The 23,885-nt window shown below is 39.4% G+C and overlaps 1 protein-coding gene across 7 annotated transcripts in view; it reads left to right on the top strand.

Annotated features, from left to right (window-relative positions):
• TPK1 (thiamin pyrophosphokinase 1) overlaps nt 1-23,885 on the top strand; it is a 464,784-nt gene that overhangs the window by 93,913 nt on the left and 346,986 nt on the right. The window contains exon 4 of one of the 7 annotated variants that reach the window (XM_089329600.1): nt 5,070-7,685. The exons of the other annotated variants lie outside the window; for them this stretch is intronic. Coding sequence (XP_089185726.1) covers nt 6,026-6,790 — 765 coding nt within the window. The 5' untranslated portion in view covers nt 5,070-6,025 and the 3' untranslated portion in view covers nt 6,791-7,685. Of the gene's footprint in view, nt 1-5,069; nt 7,686-23,885 lie in introns of those variants that run through there. 7 annotated transcript variants of the gene reach the window in all.

Here is a 23,885-nt window from a genome sequence, read left to right on the forward strand (position 1 = left end):
GTTTCTTGTGATCTGATCCTTTTTCCTGATAGTACCCCTTTTTCAAGGGGATGAGAGACTTTTGTAGAAATTGGAAAGCCTAAGTGTGTTTCATAGAAATACCACTAATTTATAGGAAACGGAGTCTTCATTTATATGTTCTGTTGGGTTCTCAATAGACATTCTTCCTAGCAGTAGCTATAAACTTCAGACTGAATATTTTTCTATTTAATAGTTTAGTTCCAAAACTTCTCATTTGTAAAGGAATATTCAAAGAATTCTAAATCTCCTTTCTATGAAATGTTTTGTCATAACAAATATAAAAGAAATTTTGAAAGTAGTAAAAAAAATTGAATAGAATTATTCACAGCCTTTGATATAGAACAAGTGAAGTCAATGGATCTCAAATTCACTAGCTGGCTTTGAACTATCATTTTTCATAACTGCATATGATGTGTAGAATCCTTCTTATGAAACTTTATAATTTTATACCTGTTTCTTTTGCCTTAGTAATCACAGTGTCATAGAACATTTAGGAAATTTATGCCAGAATCACATACACTTTATATTTGAAATGCATTTATAAATCCTCTACTAAACTTCCTAATTTCGTGATTCATTTGTTACTTTCAAAAAGAAGTGAGTTGTAAGTACTATATTTCACACTATAACTTTTTTAGAAGATTATTTAATTGAAAGGCAGAGCTACAGAGAGGCAGAGGAGAGACAGAGAGGTCTTCCATCGCTGGTTCTCTCCCCAGTTGGCCGCAACAGCTGGAGCTGGACTGATCTGAAGCCAGGAGCCAAGAGCTTTTTCTGGGTCTCCCACATAGCAGCTGGGGCCCAAGAACTTTTGGATATCCTCTACTGCTTTCCCAGGCCATAAGCAGAGAGCTGGATCAGAAGTGGAGCAACCGGGACTTGAATTGGCACTCATATGGGATGCTGGCACTGCAAGCTGCAGCTTGACCTGCTATGCCACAGTGCCAGTCCCCACACTATAACATTTTTAAAAATGTTTGCTGAGGCTGGTGCCGTGGCTCACTAGGCTAATCCCCTGCCTGCGGCGCCGGCACACTGGGTTCTAGTCCCGGTTGGGGCACCAGATTCTGTCCCGGTTGCCCCACTTCCAGTCCAGCTCTCTGCTGTGGCCCGGGAGTGCAGTGGAGGATGGCCCAAGTGCTTGGGCCCTGCACCTGCATGGGAGGCCAGGAGGAAGCACCTGGCTCCTGGCTTCGGATCAGCGGGGTGTGCCGGCCGCATTGGCCATTGGAGGGTGAACCAACAGTAAAGGAAGACCTTTGTCTCTCTCTCTCTCACTGTCCACTCTGCCTGTCAAAAAAGAAAGTTTGCTGAAAGAAAGATAGAAAAGTTACCATCATTTCTTAATGTAATAATTTTTATTTAAAAAACTAATTTTTGAAAATGCATTCAAAAGGTGGAGAGACGCAGAGAAAGTGAGTGAGAATGAGCAAGAGGGAGAGAGCATTTTTCTTTGCTTATTCACTGTTCAAATACCTGTGAAGGCTGGGGCTGGGCTAGAGCTGAAACCTGGATCAACAAACACAATCCAGGTCTCCCATGTGCATAGCGGAAACCCCCTTCCTTGAGCCATAATTGGTACCCCCCAAATCTGCATTGGCCAGAAGCTAGAGTGAGGAGCCACAGCTGGAAGTCAAACTATAGTATGGGACACAAATATCTTAATGCTGGGCTAACCCTTTCCTCCCCACTTCTTAATCATTTTTAAGCCTCTTGTTTATTAACCAAAGTAAAAAGCATAGATATAGCACAGTGAAAAAGGACTTACTCTCTGTTTTTAAAGGGCTAACAGTTCTATGGCTGACATCATCCTATTACGTACATCATAATATTCTCTGTAGCTCCAAGTGTTTTAAAAGGAAGGCTTTGGGGCTGGTGCTGTGACATAGCAGGTAAAGCCTTGGCCTGCTGTGCTGGCATCCCATGTGGGTGCTGGTTCCGGTGCCAGTTGCTCAATTTCCGATCCAGCTCTCTGCTATAGCGTGGGAAAGCAGTAGAAGATGGCCTAAGAGCTTGGGCTCCTGCACTCATGTGGGAGACCTGGAAGAAGCTCCTGGCTCCTGGCTTTGGGTCAACTCAGCTCCAGCCATTGTGGCCATTTGGGGAGTGAACCACTGGATGGAAGACTTTCTCTCTGTCTCTCTCTGCCTCTCTGTAACTCTGCCTTTCCAATAAATAAATCTTAAAAAAAAAAAAAAAAAAGTAAGTGGAAGGCTTCTCACAAGTTGTGAATTATTCAACTCTGTTCTCTATATAGGAGCACAGTCTCAAAGGTCTTCATTTTTAAGTCTAGTGCCAGATATTCTTAGATGTATCCTCAATCATATCTTAAATCTTTGTAGCTTCAATCAATTCTTGGTAGACAATAAATCTTTCCTTAGCATCAATTTTGTAAGTTGATACTAGTTCCATTTTGTTTGCAAAAGACATTTCACTAACTTTAGATAATAGGTGGAATACTTCATATATTATACATAACTTTGGTTGATAAAATTAAAAAATCAGGAAATTTATTTTGGAAACAGACATAGAATAAGACATATACTAAATAGATTAAGACACTCAACCATCAATGCTTATTTAGGGTATCAACCTATTGCTCTTTTTATAGATGAAAAGAATTTGCTTTTCTATAAGACATGATTTAGAAGGATTAGTTAAATTACTCTGGGTACTGTTATAAACATTAGACTTCCTGTAAGTCATTGCACATCAAAGCCAACCTGCTCCTTTAAGGGATGTGGCCTATTTGTTCATGGAGTGGTAGGAGAGAGGGTACAATTTCTATCACTATGATTTTAGAGGAACTGTGTTGGCACTCAGTTAGGTCCCTAGGCAAAGGAGGATGTGGGAAACTGTGGCTTTCAGACAAAGACTTGTTACATCTTCATAAAGAAAGGAATATTGCTCCCATACATGCTCTTGTTTGTTTTTTGCTTCTTACACTTTTGTATTTCTGACTTCATAGCATACATACAGCCCTTTAATAAATATATTTCAGCTATGTCACTTCCTTTTAAACATCTTCATAGAGAAATAAACTTAGCCTTTTCCCCTCAACTTTGCCATGTTAATGCAAATATAAAATAAAAACTTATGTGGGCTTCATGAAATGAGAAGATTCATTGGTTTATCCTTGGTATCAAAAAGTATTCATCAGACTATCTTAGGAAGGTAAAGTTATACTCGCCAAACTTAGGATCTTTTAAAAATTGTTAGTCTTTCATTAGTTCTTTGTGTCTCTCTATGCAACTTAGTAGTGAAAATCCCCAAGATTATATAAATGAAAGTGTAAGAAAGAATTTAGCATTATAAAATATTTTGTTAAAATTGTTTTGACCCTAAATTGAAATGTATATCCTATATATAAAGTTCAATGGGCAAAACACATTTCTATGTTGTAATAGAAGTTAAAGGAAAATGATAGAATCATCCAGAATGTGTCAATTCTTAAAATTATGATCCTGCACTAAGGAAAAATTGTTCTGAAATCTTAGCTTTGAAAACTGAAGTGTCCAAAATTTGCCCTGTCTCCACCTGTTCTCCATATCAGAATATGGGAGTATTTTCATTGGCTCAGTGTTATGGTATGCCTTTGGGATTTCTCTGGAATTCTGAAGATGAGATAGCAGAGGATGCATGAGGTGAAACGAACTTTTGCAATTGCTGACAATGGTTGGTTACATTTTAAAAAGGACTGATAACACTATATTTAAAATACATTTATCATTACCAACATGGATCATTCATAGATGAATATTTATTGAATAGATGTCACTAGTTACAAAACCAAGCATTCTTTTTGTTTTATGATTACTTTATACAACTTGTTTACCATGAAACATGTAGTGATCACAATTATTTTTCTGGGGTTTCCATGGCAATTAATCATCTTTCACTGCATCCTGTGTTCTTCAAGCTAAATCACATATGGTGCACTGCAGGAGTCACAACGGGCATCATTTTGGTACTTTCTCAAAATAATCTGGATTTGTCACCTTCAGGAGAGGAATAAATACAAAATGTAAACTGATATTAAGAGGATTATGAATATGAGTGTTCATTAAAAGCAATTTAGGATCTTGAAAAACAGAAATATGCTAACTTAACCATAACACAACATACTTCATTAGTTTCAGTTATCCACGTGGCTTATCGAAGCCCATATGCTTAAATTTGCCATATTCTTCTTTACATTAATTATATAGAGAGATCACTTAGTTTTGTTATTCATTACTTTTTATTTTAGTAACACCAATTATTAATGAATCAAAGTATTTATTCTGTCAGAGCATTCAATGGGCCTTTGAGTATTATGATCCAAAATTCTTACTGGTTGAATGAAATACCATTTCTTATTGTTGGAAATGAGATAGGAATGTTTTATCATATTACAAATGGAACCCTGTTTCTACTTTTTATGGGAAGTTTTTAACGGAGGCCTCTAAAATAATTCGTTTCATTTGTGCTCATTTATATCTTGTCTTACAGAACAAAGCAAAAATATAGCACATTAATGCCACAGATTTGTCTAAAACTAGCATTTTCCTCCCAGTGATAGCAGAATTATATGCGAGCTTTAATAGCTTGCTAATATTTTCTTGGAGTAATGAATCATTGATCTTTTCAAAGTAGAAAACCAAATCTAGCTAGGTCCGCTGCCTAGTTCTAATGATGCAGCATTTCTTTTCTCCATGAGGAAAAATAGAGAGCATGTGAAAACTTGGTTTTTAGAAAAAATAGAAAATAGTTTTTTCTTACTTAATGGAATTAAGGGCTGAGGATTCATTACTCTAATTATGTTTAAATGGGGTGAATACATGTTCTGAAAGTTCTACTTGCAGAAAATTATTTTTATATCATGCTTGCGATGCTAGTTATATTTCTGTTAGTAACTATGAACAGCTATATATGGATGCTGCTGTTACATTGGAGCAAAGTAGGACCTTGAGGCCCTGAGCAAAATTCGGTGGCATTCTCTGTCAGTCATTCAGTGTAACAAAGATTTGAGGTTGTGAAATGAGACTTTATATTTTTTTGTTCACTAGGCACATCGGATGGTTCAGTCTCTGACTGCCAGTGGAGGGAAGATCAGACTATAATCATCTGTATTCCTAGTTAAGAGGAGTTTTGATTAATTGCCTACCTTAGCAAACTAGAGTGTTTTTCTGCCAAACCTACTTTTAGAAGCTGTAAGTCGTGTCAGACACCCAGTCAATATAAAATAACTTAAAGGTATAGTCTATTTGCTCCTGTTCTTTTTTTCTAATCTACTGTCAGTTATTTAATGAGATGTGTCCTACGACATTGAGAACACGGATCAGTGAGGGCGAATGCCATTCGCCAGGGCACAATCCGATGGCAGGTGGCCGGGCTGACTGTTGGTAACACCTGGCCAGCGCCGGGCTGCGGGCGGTGCCTCTGCCCGGGAGGAGAGCTCGGAGTCCGAGCGCGGGAGAGCGGCCCGGCAGTGAGGACAGCGGAGGCCCGGGCGGTGCGGCCGCGGTCTCCTCACCGGCTCTGCCCCAGGGCCGGGCGGGAGGTCTGCAGCGGGTGGGCTCAGGCCTCGTGCAGCTTCACTGCCCTGGTGCCGCCCGCGGGTGTTGAGACAGGAGCCAGGGTCCTCTCCATTTCAGCGCTCTTGTAGGGAACACCCGCCCGTCCTGCTCACGTGGACATGCACTTGAGGATGGGGCTCTGGCTCACGTGGACGGTGCTCCCGCTCACGTGGACACGCACCCGAGGACCGGGCTCCCGCTCACGTGGACACGCACCTGAGGACCGGGCTCCTGCTCACGTGGACACGCACACGAGGACCCCCCCTGCTCACGTGGACACGCACAGGAGGACCGGGCTCCCGCTCACGTGGACACGCACAGGAGGACCGGGCTCCTGCTCACGTGGACACGCACACGAGGACGGGGCTCCACACTTATCACATGGATGAGCATGCTCCCGCTCACGTGGACACGCACCCGAGGACCGGGCTCCTGCTCACGTGGACATGCACTTGAGGATGGGGCTCTGGCTCACGTGGACGGTGCTCCCGCTCACGTGGACACGCACACGAGGACCGGGCTCCCGCTCACGTGGACATGCACAGGAGGACCGGGCTCCCGCTCACGTGGACACGCACACGAGGACCGGGCTCCCGCTCACGTGGACATGCACAGGAGGACCGGGCTCCCGCTCACGTGGACACGCACAGGAGGACCAGGCTCCCGCTCACGTGGACACGCACACGAGGACGGGGCTCCACACTTATCACATGGATGAGCATGCTCCCGCTCACGTGGACACGCACCCGAGGACCGGGCTCCCGCTCACGTGGACATGCACAGGAGGACCGGGCTCCCGCTCACGTGGACACGCACCCGAGGACCGGGCTCCCGCTCACGTGGACATGCACAGGAGGACCGGGCTCCCGCTCACGTGGACATGCACAGGAGGACCGGGCTCCCGCTCACGAGGACACGCACAGGAGGACCGGGCTCCCGCTCACGAGGACGGGGCTCCCGCACACGAGGACGGGGCGCCCAGGCTCGTGCTGCAGGGGGCCTCTGCTTCGTGGGCTTTTCATCCTAGAGAGGTGTGTGTGTGTGTGTGTGTGTGTGTGTGTTTTAGCTTTGTGGCTGGCGCGACCCACGTGCTTGCTGGGTTGCAGGAGTCTTCGTGTCCCTTGCAGCTGGCGCCTTCCCAGCCGCCCTCCTGTGAGCTGGGAAACAGACCTTCTCTTGTTCACGCTATCTGCGCTGAGCAGGCTCCGTAGTCAGGTGTCGGCCTTGGTCCTTGACATTTTGGCCTTTGGAGTGGGTTTCCGTTATATTTGTTATATGGTGTTTCTGTCAGAAGGTTCACCAAATTATTTGTAGAAAGACTCTTATACTTGATAAATACGTGGCTAAACAAAGGGATTATATACTACATACTAGTGCTTATGCTTTGCTGTGATATCAGTAATGACTTTTGGCATTTCAGCTTTATTATCCTAATAACAGGTATCTTGTGGCATTTAAAATAATCATAATTTTTGAGCGTTGAATGATGTAATTTCTCCTGCCTTATTTTCATTTTTGGATAAAAATTAAAATATATTTATGAATTGTGGCAATGCATAGTGTCACTTCCATAAATTTAAGTAGTGTCTCAAGTAAAGGAAAAATCACAAGTAGTTTTTAAATTTTAAATTCTTTCAGTTTAATGACTGGTGCCTGTGTTTAGTTCTGTAACTCATTTTAAGGTACATTTATAGTAACTATTTGAGGAAAATGGGTAAGGAAAAATATAAACAACAAATTATTTCCAACTGTGGAATAAGAATGTTATGAAATTGAATTAAGAATGTATAGAAGAATGTTACTGAGCATTTTGCCATTGCCTGTGCTCTTTTCTATCTTGAATCCTAATTTTTTAAGTGTTTGCAGCAGTGTTGTTGTAGCAGGTCAGTTTGAAAAGTCTCAAACGGAAACAATATTTTGAGATTTCTCAATAATAGACATCAGTATTTCCCCAGGATGTGGAGAAATTCTTTGATGTATTCCTTTAGGTTTTTATTTTTCTCTCCCAAAGGCTTACTCCATACTGACTACACTGTATTTCTTCCTGTTTCATTTCTCTTTTTCTTACCTTTTTATCTTTCTAGAGTCAGTCTTGTTTTTTTCTGTATTCTTGTGTTGCTTTTGTCATTGTAAGATCATGGCTCAGCTTATCACCCTGTATTATGTTTGTGAATTAAGTGCTAGGTACTAGCACATATTAACTAAAGCATTATGCTGATGGAGGCTGATGGTCGTGTGATGTGTGATTCGTGCATCTGATCAGACACAATTGGCCATATTAGTTTGTGGAATGAAGTTTCCACATAGAGTAACTCCTATCTTTGATCAGGGTTTACCTATCTGCCAGGGGGTATAGCAGCTCTAAATTTAGCTTATGGTTTACTACGAACTCATAAATGAAGATGAGGCTAAACTTCCACTCTGTGGAAGAGTGCTGATCGAGTAATACTTTGTGCCTAGCAGTTTTTGATTCCTCAGAAGTGATAGATGATCCGTGGAGAAAAAGAATCCAGTTGACCCCTGCAGAAGTACAGATTTAGGTTGCTTACTTCTCCTTCTCCCCTCACCTCATCAAGCCACACACATTTATTCCTGTAGCCAAAAGTAAGCCTATCTTATGAAGATTAGATTATTTGAGTCAAGGAGAAAGAAGACATTTCCGTTATCTATATCCATGTTATGCCTTAACAGGTGGTTCTGGACCAAGCTGAAACCAGAAATGAAAACTAAAGCTGGGGCTTCCATGTGGGTGACAAGGAACTGAGGTCTTGAGATATTATGCCTGCTGGCTCTAATGGTATGCATTAGCAGAAGGCTAGAACTGGGAGTGGATCTGAGTCTCAAACCCAGGTTCTGTGATCTGGGAACCTGTCTTAACTACTACTCCAAATGCTCAACTTGTAAGCCTGTGTTAATTTCATGATATATTTACTGTGCTCCCAGTATGATTGTTATTTCAGATTTATTAAGACTATTTTTTAAAAAAGATTTTTATTTATTTATTTATTTGAAAGGTAGAGTTACCATGAGAGGGAAAGACAGAGAAAGGTCTTCCATAACTGGTTCACTCCCCAAATGTCCACAATGGCTGGAGCTGAGCCCATCTGAAGCCAGGACCTCCCTCCATGTCTCCCATGCAGGTGCAGGGGCCCAATACTTGGGCCATCCTCCACTGCCTTCCCAGGCCACAGCAGAGAGCTGGATTGGGAGAGGAGCAGCTGGGATCAGAACCAGCACCCATATGGGATGCCTGCACTGCAGGCAGAAGATTAATCAACTGTGCCACAGCATTGGCCCCAAGACTATCTTAAGATGGCATCTGATTGATGTATTGTTACATAAGATTAAATGGTTATTAAACTTGATTAATTAGATACTATAATTGTCTTTATTTCACTTGATTCTTGATAGCATAATATAGTGCGAAGGAAATATTTCATGAAAATAAGCTATTACATATTTACCATTTATTTTCGTGTTCTTACAAAATCAGTAAATAGATGTGTTTTTGTTTTTTAATGTACAGAATTGTCATTTTATTAGTTTATTCAAAGTGTGTGTGTTGTTTCCCATTTTGTCATCTAGCAGTATTGTCTGTAATGATAAAGATCATATTTTTGCATGTTAGATGATATAATTTATGATAGTACTTTTAATTTGTAAAGTATGTATTGACAACATTCTTTTAAAAAGTAGAGGGCCTGTGTTGTGGCATGAGACATCCCATATGGATGCTGTTTCCTGTCCTGGCTGCTCTGCTTCTGATTCAGTTCCCTGCTAATGCACCTGGGAAAGCAGTGGAAATTGGTCCAGCTACTTGAGCTCCTGCGCCCATGTGGGAGACCTGAATGAAGCTCCTGAATCCTGGCTTTGACCTGGCCTAGCCCTGCATTTGGTCATCTGGGGAGTGAACCAGCGGATGGAAGATTCTCTCTCTGTCTCTCTCTCTCTCTCATTTGGGGAGTGAACCAGCGGATGGAAAATTTCTCTCTCTCTCTCTCTCTCTCTCTCACACACACACACACACACACACACACATCTCTATTTCCATCTCCATCTCTCTAAGTCTGTGTTTCAAATAAATAAATCTTTTAAAGAGAAATTTAGTATTATATTACTAATACTTAAAGAATTGTAAGGTATGTTTTTCCCATGAGCATTTAGAGTATATTTATCAACTTAGGTAATCAATATTATGAAGAGAAAGCAGATATTTCTCAATATTCCAAAACAACAAACAAAACTAAATTCCTACATCTGGATGGGATTAGGTTCATTTTCTAATTTCAGAAAAATCTTCAATTCTCCTTGCTGAATTTTTTTCTATGTATTTTTGTGAATTTGTCCATTTCTTCTAGGTTATCAAATTTGTGGCATGTAGTTGCTTATAATAATCTCTAATGATCCCTGTGGTGCAGTTTTAATGTTTCCATTTTCAACTTTTATTTGAGTCTTCTCTTTTTTTATTAGTCTAGGAATTTGTCAGTTTTGTTTATTTGAAGAATCAGCTTTTTGTCATTTTGATTTTTAAATATTTTTAGCCTCTTTCATTTATATATGCTCTGAGATTTTTTTTTCTTTCTTTTTTTTTTTTCCTCCTGTCTGCTGTCCCATCGTCTCAGATAGATGCCTGACTAGGGAAGATAAGGTCTTTGGCTTCTCTCTCTGTCTCTTTTTTTAAAAAAGATTAATTTTATTTATTTGAAAGAGTTACAGAGAAAGGTCGAGACAGAGGGAGGTCTTCCATTTACTGGTTCACTCCCCAAATGGCCACAATAGCTGGAGCTGAGCCAATCCAAAGCCAAGAGCTTCTTCAGGTCTCCCACATGGGTGCAGGGGCCCAAGGTATTGGCCATGCTCTGCTGCTTTTCCAGGCTATTAGCAGGGAGCTGGATGGGAAGTAGAATGGCCGGGACTCAAACCAGTGCCCATATGGGATGGCAGCTCTGCCAGGGATTTACGCTGTTGTACCACGGCATCGGCCCTTCTCTGTGTTTGTATCAGAAAATAGTATGGCACCTGTCGTACTGTGGACCAGTAGAGATTGTGCTGAAGAGGAGAAGCTGTTTTTCTGCCTACCTGCTCTTCTTTTTGTCAGTTTTCTTATCCTGCCTATCTGCCTGTTTCTGTTTGTCTATTGTTACATCATGTCCAGCTATTCCCATTTGATGAATATTAATATGAACTGTGCTGACTGCTTCACCTTGCTCATAAATCTGATCATTTTCATTTTCTTTCTTCTACCAAAATTTCATTCTTTCTACCAGTTGTTTTTCCTTGGAACATTTTACTGCCTGCCTGAGTCCCTGATAATATGGTACTGAACACTGTACTCTCACAACAGCTCACATATGTCTCAAGGAAAAGTATTTTTTTAGAGTATGCAATGTTTTAAAAAATTCAGTGGATGGGGCCATTGTTGTAGCCTAACGGATTAAGCCACTGCTTGCAGTGCCGGCATCCCAAACGGGCACTGCTTCAAGTCCTGGCTACTCCATTTCTGCCCAACTCCCTGCTAATGTGCAGTGGAAGATGGCCAAGTCCTAGGGAAGAAGTTCCTGGCTCCTGGCTTTACCCTGGCCAAGTATTGGCTGTTGTGGCCATTTGAGGAGTGAATCAGCAGATGGAAGATCTCTCCTGCTGTCTCTTTATTTCTGTTTCTCATTGTGTATAACTCTAGCTTTTCAGATAAATAAATAAATTTTAAGAAAAGATTTAAAAAAATCTTAAAAAAGATTTATTTATTTATTTGAAAGAGTTACAGAGAGAGAAGGAGAAGCAGAGAGAGAGAGAGAGAGAGAGAGAGAGAGAGAGAGGTCTTCTATCTGCTGGTTCACTCCCTAACTGGTCGCAAGGGCCTGAGCTGTGCCAATCCAAAGCCAGGAGCCAGGAGCTTCTTCCAGGTCTCCCACATGGGTGCAGGGGCCCAAGGACTTGGGCCATCATCCACTGCTTTCCCAGGTCATGGCAGAGAGCTGAATCAGAAGTAGAGCAGCTGGGACTTGAAATGGTGCCCATATGGGATACTGGCAGTGCAGGCAGCAGCTTTACCTGTTACGCCACAGTGCTGGCCCCCAAAAAAGTAAATCTTTAAAAAGAATTTCAGTGGAAAGTTCATGAACTCTTTCTTTTGTGTATCTTTGTATTTCTGACTATCCTCCTTGCAATGAAAGTGATTCGCTAGCATGGATGATGGCAAGGTTGTCACAGAGCTTTCCTTTTCACATTCAACAAAGTGATTATAAATCCAATTTTCCTTAGTATCCTTGAGGGATTGATTCTTGTATATGTGGGTATCAAAATCTATGGATGCTCAAGTCCCTTACATAGAATGAAGTAATGTTTATGTACAGCCTATGTACATCTTCCTGTATACTTCAACTCATCTCCAGATTATTCCTAATATAATGTAAATGCTGTGGCATTTTATATGAAGGGCTTTTGCATCTGCAGATTTTGGTACCTGCAGGTAAATGTATTGTTTGGGGAATAGTGAAAAAAAAAATCTGTACCTGTTCAGTACGCGAAAATCTTTTCCTCAGGTATTTTCAGTTCGAGGTTGGTAGCATCTGTGAATTTGGAGGGCTGACTGTACTATTCTGGTAATTGAATTAGCTGCTCCCAGGTATTGCTTGTATGCCGTAGCTATGTAGTATGAGTAATATCTGTCTTAATCTAATAAAACTTCCACAGCATAATCCATACATTTCCATTTATAATATCCAGCATCTTAATAAAAATTTAACCTAGCATAATATAGTGAATTCAAAGCTGATAATTTTTAGGGAACTTTTAAAAATAAACTTTTTTTTTAGTATCAGAGCATGCTACTAAGAAAGTGAAAAGACAATGCACAGAATGGGAAAAATATTTGTCAATCATATTTATGGTAAAGGATTTGTACTGAGAATGTGTAAAGAACTCTTATACATTAATAATAAGAAAACTTATCCAATTAAAATGTGGCAATGGGGGCAAGTGTTGCAGCCGGCAGGTGAAGCCTGCTTTTTGGTGCCTGATTGGAGTCATTGTACTCTGCTTCCATTACCGCTTCTGTCTAATGTGTTTTGAGAGGCAGTGGATGATTGCCGAAATACTTGGGTTCCTGCCACGCACGTGGCAGACCTCGATAGAGTTCTGGGTGCCTGGCTTCAGCCTGGCCCAACCCTGACTGTTGCCACATTTGGGGAGTAAAGCAGCAGATGGAAAATATCTCTGTCTTTCCCTCTCTCTGTCTCACTATGTCTGTCACATAAATAAATATATAAAAATAACTAACTACATAAATCTTTGCTAAAAATGGGATGTGGTGAATGTTTGGTGCGGTGTTTAAGATGCTGTTTCAGGTGCTTGCATCCCGTAACAGTGTCTGGGCTTGTGTCCTAGTTCTGTTTCCCATTCCAGATCCCTGATGATATACATCCTGGAAGACACAGATGATGGTACCAGTAATAGGTCTCTAACATCCACGTGGGAAGCCTGGATTTAGTTTTAGAGTCCTTTCTTTAGTCTGGCCTGACTCTGTGTGTTGTGAGAGCTGTGGGCACTTGGGTGATAAACCAGTATAGGGAAGATCTTTGTCCATCTGTGTCTCTGTCTTTCAGGTGAAATCAACATAAATCAAAAACAAATTCAAAATAAAAAATAAAAATCGGCAAAGGATCTGAATAGACATTTTCCAGTGAAGATTTACAAATCATCATTATGCACATGAAAACATGCTTGATATAATGGGTCATCTGGGAAATGAAAATCAAAACTATAATGAGATATTCTTTCATATCCTCTGAGATGGGTATAGTTAAAAACGTCTCGGGGAGGGTGTGGAGAAATTCAAACCCTGTACATTGCCTATGGGGTCGTAATTGATACAGTAACTTTTGCACAGCCAGTTAAGCTGCTGTCTGTAGTGCCTGCATCCCATATGGGTGCCAGTTCGAGACCCATCTGTTCCACTTCTTATCCAGATCCCTGCTAGTGCACCTGGGAAAGCAGCAGAAGGTGGCCCAGGTAGTTGGGCCCCTGCATCCATGTGAGTGACCTGACAGAAGCTTCTGGCTTTGGCATGGCCCAGCCGTGTCTGTTGCGGCCATTTGAGGAGGGAACCAGCGGGTGGAAGACCTCTTTCTCTTTCAGATAAATAAGTCTTAAAGCAACAGCTTGAAGGCATAAAACCATTTTTTAAAAAAAGCCATCTGACTATCCTTCTGATACTTAAACAAAGTTACCATATGACCCAGCTATTTCCACTCCTAGGTACAAACCCAAGAAAAATAAAAATATATGTCCACTCAAGATCTTCTACATGCATATTTATAGATCTTGTTTTTATAGATTTATAGATCATGTTTATAGCAATATTATACTAGATACAAGGTATAAAAGAACCCAGATGTCTAGTAATGGTCAAATGAACAAAGTATGGTATATCCATATAATGGAAATTATTTGGTCATAAAAAGGAATGAGTACTGACAAACACTACAACACTGATGAACCTTGAAAATGAAGGAATGAGACATAGAGACCACATATTCCAACCACATGTAATGTCCAGAATAATCTAGAGAGATGGGAAATACATTAGTGGATGCTTAGGGCAAGGGGATGAGAGGATAGGAGATTGTTACCCAAGGCTCATTTTTATGATGATGAAAATATTCTAAAATTTTGAAGATTATGCAACTCTGAGAATATACTAAACCTATTGAGTTTTATAGTTTAAATGTGTTAATATTATGGTATGTGAGTTATATGTTAATATTATTAAAAATAGATATTAAGGTATAGTTTGCAATCTTCTAATCTTTATTATCCTATAAATTTTAGAATTTTCTTGATTAGGAAATTCACTGATGAGCGTTAGCTTATACTAAGGTTTGACATACTACCCTACTTCTGCATTTTTTTTTTCAGCATAGCCCTGTATGTCTCAGTTTAGCATATATCAAAATTACCAGGAGAGCCCAAGCTCACATTTTGGTTTCAGTAGATCTGAGAAGGGTTCAAGGATGCACATTTGTGTTTATTCATTTTTTTTAACAGTAGTGGTTCTGGTCCAGTTTGAGAACCACAGGTTTAGGTCTTAAGAAATTATTTTTTTAAAGGTTTATTTATTTGATGCACAAATGTGTGCTTGATGTTTAAGTGAATGTTTTTATTGTCCAACCTTTTCCTCTTGACTTTCTTTAACATTTTAGCTATTCTTTGAGCCACGCCTTAGAATGCTGAGAAGTTCTGTAATGTTACACAAAATAAAATACTTTCAGCAGGAAAAGAATAAAGCTATTTTTTGTTAGAAAGTAATCATTTTGGCAAGCTAGACAAAAATGTCAGGTATTACTGTATTTTTGTGTACTTCACTGTTTTTAGAATTTATCAGTTTAATACGTAGATTGAAGAGTGACTTTATTTTAATTGGAGCACTCTTGTTTCCAATGTTTTTATTAGCATAAACCTTGTGTGGATGAGTGTGCCTTGCATTCATTATTAGCATTCAGTCCTTAATCAGGGAAACTGCTTTCTGAGGAAATTTATCTCCTGGATTTAAAACACAAAAGCAAAACGTTCTTTGAGAAAGAAATATCCTCAGTATCCTGTCGCCGTGAAGTCCTTAAGCCTCTTGTCCAGTGTTGTAAATTAGTGATGGTTCAAATGCTTATTAAATTAATGAATGAATGAGCCCTGACTGGGGATCCTGCAGCTGGCTGGGATTACACAGACCATGAGACAAAGTCCTTTCCGTGAAGAGATTTACAGTGCACTGGTGGTGTGTGTGTTGTAAATCAGCCAGGAAGGATTTACGTACCATCTGGGACTTCACCAGTGTCCTGCGAGGGTGAGGGTGCTTGACCGAGAACTTCAGAGGGAGATAAGGAAGGCCCTGCCCTTGACAGTTTCTAGTCTGTAGTGAAAATGAGACCCAGCCCAGGAAATAGCCACCTGTATACAAATAGTATTTTATGTGGTGGTGACTATGCATGCCATTGGAATTCAAAAGGGAGTTGGGGATTGAGCTGAGGATCTGGGTGGATGCACACACATCAGTTCATTGAAAAACTGCCACAGGCAAAAATGCCACCTCTGATAATAAATTGTGAAGAGATCAAAAGTGATGTTTCAAAAAGAAAAAAAAATCCACTAGGGCGTAGAATTCTTTATTTTATTATGCTGGTGTGGAGAGGAGCAGCTGTTATCCATCAAAGGGAGGAAGCCTGGCTGATGCTGGCCAGTTTAGTGCCTCTCTCTGGCCTCCTGGATTGAGGACATTTCTTGTCAGGCTTTGGCTGATTTCCTGGAGTTGGGGACCCTTCTGGAAGGGCAGAGAATCCCAGGAGCCAAAATGGCCAGCTTCTACTTAGAATATTTTGTACTGTTGAAGTAAGTATGCAACTAGGATTCAGAATTTTACCTTCTGAAAAGAAGCAAAGATAGAATGAAAAATTTGGTGATATAGAGAATATTAGTAACAACCTCTGTGTTGGACTTATCTGTCACATTTGGTGTTAGAAAAATCTCAGGTGATAATAACATCGGCAAATTCTATTTTGAACATCCATTCTGAGCCAAAGAATCGGATTGTCTCTCTTTTATATGACAGTGACAGTTATATAGGAAGACTTGTATAGAGAATGCTTTGTAGCATAGTTGAGCATTATCTGCTAAAAATAAACTTTGAATTTCACTTAAAATTTCCTGACACATTATAGATATTTTTGTGTATTGAGTGTAGCTAGGTTTTTGTGACTACTGGGCCTTGTGACTTTCAGTTTGTGAAAACATGCTTCCTTGCTTTAACCAAAATTTTAGATTAAGGAGAGATATTTCCTAAATTAGATTAGTTAACAGTTTATGATGAACAGATAATGTGTATTTACATTTTTTTCCTTATTCTAAAAATGATCTAATAAGGAAACTTGATCAACTCAACCAACTTTTCAATATTGTTGCTTAAATGATATACAAAATATTTTCCTTTTCTATAAAGGTTGTAAAATAGTGTTAGATCTTTATATCACACATGAAAATATTTCAAAAGGTATAAAATATTTAAAGGTAAAAAATGAAAATTAAAAAGCAATCTGAAAATAAATCAATTAGAATATATGTGAATGTCCTGTTAGAGAAAAATTCTTAAAGTTAGGTGTATTTTACTATATGAAAATCAGTACATTTTCTAACAAAATATTATAAACAACAGATACAGGATTGAAAGTATGAAGAAATTATAGATGAGATTGTCTATAATATAAACATAACACTCGAGATTAGATAAACAATTTTATACAAAAAAATTTAACTGAGTACAGCAGGCATTTTAGAGAGGAAATAATTTAGATGAACCCCAAATATTTGGAAAGATGCCTATATTCACTGCAGCTTAGCAAATGTGAGTTAAAATGAGAAGTTATTTCCACCAATTAGATCAACAAAATGAGAATAACTGCTACTGGTTTTGGAGACATGGGAAAACGTACATCTGATATTGTTAGCAGAGATGGGTTGTAATCTAGCCATGTCTATTAATGTTAAAAAATTCGTATGTTCAGGTTTATAATCCCAACTACTATGATTATCTCAGAAATATGAGTCAGTGTGTGAAAATATGTATATGTATGCCTATATGTGTATATAACATATGTATTATAGGACTTAATGCAGCATTCCCATTGCAGGCAGAAAATTGGAAAACAAAATAAATGCCTATTATTGAATAGTACCATGTATTATGGTATGTCTTAAGTTATGTCATTTTGAAAAGGACAGAATTAGAGTCATATTCATTTTCTTAGAATTTCAGTCAGACATTGTTGAAGGAGAAGAAAATTAGCATATAGAACAATTCCAATTATATGAGCTTACATTGATTAAGTATATGTGTGTATGTGTGAAAGTTTATATAAACATGGAGGAGCATACATCTCTTGGACAAGGGTTAATAAAAGGGATAGGTATTATTTACGAGCATAGATAAAAAAGTACACAGTAAGCATAAGTGAAAACAGTGAAAATAAAAACATGATATTCAATTTATACATACAAGTTTTGAGACATTTCTATAAAATGTATGTAGTTCAGAATAAAATTTACTAAAGTTAAGAATAAGGTGAGGCCGGCGCCTCGGCTCACTAGGCTAATCCTCCACCTGTGGCGCTGGCACACCGGGTTCTAGTCCCCATCGGGGCGCCAGATTCTGTCCCGGTTGCTCCTCTCCCAGTCCAGCTCTCTGCTGTGGCCCGGGAGTGCAGTGGAGGATGGCCCAAGTCCTTGGGCCCTGCACCCGCATGGGAGACCAGGAGAAGCACCTGGCTCCTGGCTTCGGATCAGCACGGTGCGCCAGCCCCAGCAGCCATTGGGGAGTGAACCAACGGCAAAGGAATACCTTTCTCTCTGTCCCTCTCTCTCACTGTCCACTCTGCCTGTCAAAAAAAAAAAAAAAAAAAGAAAAAGAAAAATAAAAAAAAAAAAGAATAAGGTGAAAGAGAATGGGGGCTGATATATCAATCCCTGCCAAAAGGAATGAAGGAAAAACTATAACGATGTTTTAAAAAATACCTATTAATACCTATTTGATATTTATAAAATGATTTTCTCTAGACTTTTTTTTGGTAAAGTTGGTAAACCATTTTATACTGCAAACATCCATGTTATTCTGCATCTTTATTTGTGAAGAAAGTCATAATCAGAAATTCTTAACATATGCATTATTCAGTTACCATTCTAATAAATAAGTGGAAAAGTTAGCAATGATAACTCTTATTATGAGACAAGTAGACAGAAGTGAGGTATATAATTTGGCTATGGGAGGGAAGGCTTCCAAGAGGAGGCAGAGGGTGTGTTCAGTGCAGAAAGGCAGAACGAAACAAAGAATAGAAGTGAGCAAGAGTAGATATTTCTATGTTAAATGCAGAGGAGCAAAGCAATCACTGAAGCAACAGATTGTGAATGGAGATTAATTGCCACATTTTAGGGAGTCAAAGACACCATCAGTTGCACAATACATTATTTTGTGTAGCACTAAGAGGGAAAATTTGCTCATTAAATGATTTGTTATGTTAATAATTATTATCTCATGGTATTGCTGTCAAGAATGCAAGAACAATTTACTGTAGCTGGTTCTGGCTTAAGATCTCTTACAAAGTGGCAGTCGAGATGTTGGCCAGGGCTGCAATAATCTGAAAGACCTACTTTTTTTTTTTTTTTTTGGAAAACTTTTATTTAATAAATATAAATTTCATAGGTATAGCTTTAGGAATATAGCGGTTCTTCCCGCTATAACCACCTTCCCACCCCCACTCCCATCCCACCTCCTACTCCCATTCTTCATTAAGATTTATTTTTAATTATCTTCATATGCAGAAGACCAACTCTATACTAAGTAAAGATTTCAACAGTTTGCACCCACACAGACACACAAAGTATGAAGTAGTGTTTGAGGACATGTTTTACTATTAATTCTCATTTTTTCTTTTCTTTTCTTTTCTTTCTTTTTTTTTTTTTTTTTTTTTGGACAGGCAGAGTGGATAGTGAGAGAGACAGACAGAGAGAAAGGTCTTCCTTTTGCCGTTGGTTCACCCTCCAATGGCCGCCACGGCTGGCACGCTGTGGCTGGTGCACCGCGCTGATCCGAAGCCAGGAGCCAGGTGCTTCTCCTGGTCTCCCATGGGGTACAGGGCCCCAGCACTTGGGCCATCCTCCACTGCACTCCCTGGCCACAGCAGAGAGCTGGCCTGGAAGAGGGGCAACCGGGACTAGAACCCGATGTGCCAGTGCCGCAAGACGGAGGATTAGCCTATTGAGCCGCGGCGCCGGCCACTATTAATTCTCATAGTACAACTGATTAAGGACAGAGGTCCTACATGGGGAGCAAGAGCCCAGTGACTCCATTGTTTTAACAATTGACACTCTTACGTATATAACATGAAAGACCTTCTTTGGAGATGGCATACTTACAGGACTGATAGAAGAATGCCGTTTCCAGAGGAAGAAAGAAAAGATGGCCTGTGTTCTGAAGTCACTTCCCTATAATTCTACAATATTTGTGGGAGGTGAGACACTAAATCAGGCTCACTTTCTAGGGAAAGGAAGTTAGACTATCTTTTTGAAGCATCAAAGTAGCAACATTTAGGAGTATGTGGGCATATTTGAGGCAACAGTACTCCAGAAAGAAAGGAAAAGTGAAGAAGGTGGTTAAGGTTTGTCATTTCTAAAGCTTCACATTGATTGTCTTTTATGAGTTACTTGGCAAAAGAATTGCTGATGTTCATGTTTTTCCAGTATTGTCCTCTGCACCATTAATTACACTTTAAAGCATTTTTAAAAAGTGAACAATAGTCTACTTGCTCCTGGATCTCTTTGCAAGCTGGTGTCATCAAAACGCAAGTTTCAATCCTAGTGTTTTCTTGATTCTGTTATCATATGTTAATAGGAAGTATTCAGTGAACTATCAGGATTCATTTTGCTTCCTGATGCTTCTTGAAGGGCTCATTGATTGAAATGTTAAAAGTATTTTTCTGGTCCAGATGTATCAATAAGAATAACAAACTAAGTTTTTACAACTGTGTCACATTCTCACCAGGCCAAGTATTGATTTCATTGGTTGGTAGGACGTATCCTGGGGCTGGTGCTGTGGTGTCTCAGGTAAGAAGCTGCTGCCTGCAGTGTTGGCATCCCATATAGGTGTCAGATCCAGTCCCAGCTGCTCCACTTCCAATAAAACTCACTGCTAATGCACCTGGGAAAGCAGCAGAAAATGGCCCAAGTATTTGGGCCTTTGTCCCCATCTGGGAGAGCCGGAAGATGCTTCTGGCTCCTGGCTTTCGATTGGCCCAGCTCTGGCCATTGTGGCCATTTGGGGAGTGAATCAGCTGGTGGAAGGTCTCTGTTTCTGCCTCTCTCTGTCTCTCTAACTCTGTCTTTCAAATAAATAAATAAATCTTTAAAGAAAAAAGACATATCCTAATTTCAAATTATTAATATACAAAAAGAGCATGCTTGTTATTACTCAAGGATGTGGATAGTTCTTGGTTTTTGACTAAACACTCCAATTTTGGTAGGCTGCAGTCCCTTCTTTTTTTGGTAGTTAGTACCCTATCTCTTTAGAGGGATCTGCTCATCTCTAACCATTGAGTTCCAGTGGAAGCTGTTGATCATGGAGTTTAGTGGTCATACTTAACTTTAACTTAACAAGTTTAGGGACAAATATGCATTTTTATTGCTTAAAATTTGTGTTTTATGGTTACAACAGTGGTGGATCCCTTAAATTGTGTCCAGGTAGATAGTTCCTTGGCCATAGTGATGAGTTTTTTTGTTTTGTTTTGTTTTATTTATTTATTTATTTATTTATTTATTTATTTATTTTTGACAGATAGACAGTGAGAGAGGGAGACACAGAGAGAGAAAGGTCTTCCTTCCGTTGGTTCACCCCCCAAATGGCTGCTATGGCCGGTGCTGCGCCAATCTGAAGCCAGGAGCCAGGTGCTTCCTCCTGGTCTCCCATGCAGGTGTCACCCTCCACTGCCTTCCCGGGCCACAGCAGAGAGCTGGACTGGAAGAGGAGCAACCAGGACTAGAACCCAGCACCCATATGGGATGCCGGTGCCACAGGTAGAGGATTAACCTAGTGAGCCACGGTGCCAGCCCCACCATAGTGATGAGTTTAAGGGTGGACTTATTTCTCATTCCAATTAGTGTTCTTTGGAATATGTTTTTTAACGGGATGCAGTCAAGTTTACTGCCTTCTATCATTGTCTCAAAGGAGAAAAGTTGAGATAGATTTCTGGTTTCTTTGCAAGCAGATGTTATGGCTTAGAAGGACAAGGGAAAGAACTAGGAGAATAACTGGTTAGCCTAGAGGTAAATTTTCATGGACATATTTATATATTGTTTATTAAGAATTAACATTAAAAACTAGACATTACTAAAAATTGAATTGTGATATTTAGATCCTCTGATTTCTTTCTTCAGCACTTTATAATTTTTCTCATATACATCATGTACATATTTGCTGGTTTTTACTTTTTAGTTTTCCACTTTCTTGGAAGTGATTTTAAATGATACTGTGTTTACATATTCATTGTTAGTATATGCAAATACAGCTGATTTTTGTATGAAGGTGAAGAGATCCTAATTTGAAAAGTGACAGTGTTTATTCTCCTAGGAAATATTGAAGCATACAAAAAACTTCATATTTATACAAAATCTTCATTTGCTAGTAACTTTTTAAAGTTTTATATAATGCTCAATTATACTGCATAAATGATATTATATACACATTTATTTTTGGAGAAAATGTAGAAACAAATGTTTATCCCGAGAAAATAATTTTCTATGTGAATGAGTGATCCATGATGCATAATGATTTTAGAATACATTTGTAGTATAATGTATGCAAAAAGAATCATTTAAGTTTAATTTTTCACTGCTTTTTAAAAGACTGAATGGGTTTATCTGCTTGGTTTTCAAATGTCAGTTTGATTAGTTTTCCCCTAAAATCACTCAGTGTTATTTCCTTCTAAGTAGACACATATTCAACATAATGATTTGGACATCTAGTTAATGACATCTAAAATGAATTATAATATTGACTTTGCTCATTTAATCATCTATTTAAAATATGAATATACATTAGGTCAATTCAGTAGTCAGCACACAGAGATTCATATCTGAATCTACAATGCAATCTGTAGAACTACAATGAATTTATTTGTTATTTTCTTAGTAACCTAAGTTTGGCAAGTAACTTTGCTATTCTCTGATAAAACCTGCCTTTGTTAGTTAATGTTGACTTTGCTGCCTTCACACAATATACTACCACTCTTTATGGGTTGCAGAGTTACGACCACCATAAATAAAGCATGAAGAGAAAGAAGAGATAGGATAGACAATTTATTTTCATGCATTTTTGGCTATCATCTAAATCACAATTGTCTGAGGAAAGTGGAGTTTAATGGTCATCCTTAACAAGTTTAGAGGGAAAATGTGCATTTTTATTCCTTCCATGTGGTGTTTTATGGTTATATCACATTTGGTTCAGAATAATGATGATTCAATAATGACGTTTTATTATTCAAGCTTGATAAATCGAATTGGGAAGGGCTGTTTATTTTATCCTTCCAATACACTGTAACTAACAGTTTGACAAGAGTGAGAGACGCTGACTGATGCTGTACAGAAAGTATGTTTAATGTTTTTTAATGAAGTGCTGGAGATGAAATGGCAGCACCTCTAGCCTAATTCAGACCCTGAATATCAGGTTGTTCTCTTATTGGAACTCTGTATGGCTACAGTTCAATGTATGCTTCAAGGATTAAAATGCAAGTACATGGGATTATATATATGGATATTCAGTAATCATTTACAGTGATTTAATTTTGCTTTACCTGCAAAGTCCTTTTCTTCAAGTGAAATCATATGTGAGACATTTTTTGGGAATCCCCAGACCAGGAAACAGAAATGGAGCTCCTGCCATTGAGGGGGCCTGTGCACCTCCAGTGCCAGGCTCTCCAGTTACTTGGCTGCATCTCTCCACTGACTTTTATTTTTTTTTTATTTATTTGAAAGAGTTACACACACACACACACACACACAGAGACAGAGACAGACAGAGACAGAGACAGACAGAACTTCCATCTGCTGGTTCACTTCCCAGATGGCCACAGTGGTCTGGGGCTGGGCCAGGCCGAAGCCAGGAGCCAGGAGCTCCTTCCAGGTTTCCCACTTACGTGGCAAAGGACAAAGCAGGCGGGCCGTCTTCCACTGCTTTCCCAGGGCGTTTAGCAGGTAGCTGGTTGGGGAGTGGAGCAACTGGAACTCTAGCCAGCGCCCATATAAGATGCCTGCATCGCTGGTGGCAGATTTAGCTGCTGTGCCACAATGCTGACCTCTCCACAGACCTCGTAGAGTCCATACAAATAGCAGGAATTCTTGCTACTCTCTCCCTGATGATTCTTTAAGTTCCTTTTTTCTATGCATGGTAGGTGAATCTTTGAATATATATATTATATAAAATTTTTTATTATAAAGAAATTTTAAAATGATTCAGTGACTTTTTTTAACAAATTGGGATTGTGTATATCCATAGCTACCGTATTTTGTTTGATCCCTGAACTGATGTCACTATAGGCAATGTGACTGTTTAGAGAGGAAGGTTATTGTCAAATAACTGAAAATTTTAATGTATCCATTGAAAATAGATTCACTCCAGAAAAATGTACAGAGTTCCATTTTGCTTGCCATTTTTATTAGTTTCTGTGTGTCTTATTTGTGGATGGAGTGAAAAGGAAAAATATCTATGTTCAACAGAGA

Source organism: Oryctolagus cuniculus, chromosome 3 (genome assembly GCF_051225735.1).
Source record: "Oryctolagus cuniculus isolate XC-2025 breed Fujian yellow rabbit chromosome 3, ASM5122573v1, whole genome shotgun sequence".
In the NCBI taxonomy this organism is placed as follows: Eukaryota; Metazoa; Chordata; class Mammalia; order Lagomorpha; family Leporidae; genus Oryctolagus; species Oryctolagus cuniculus.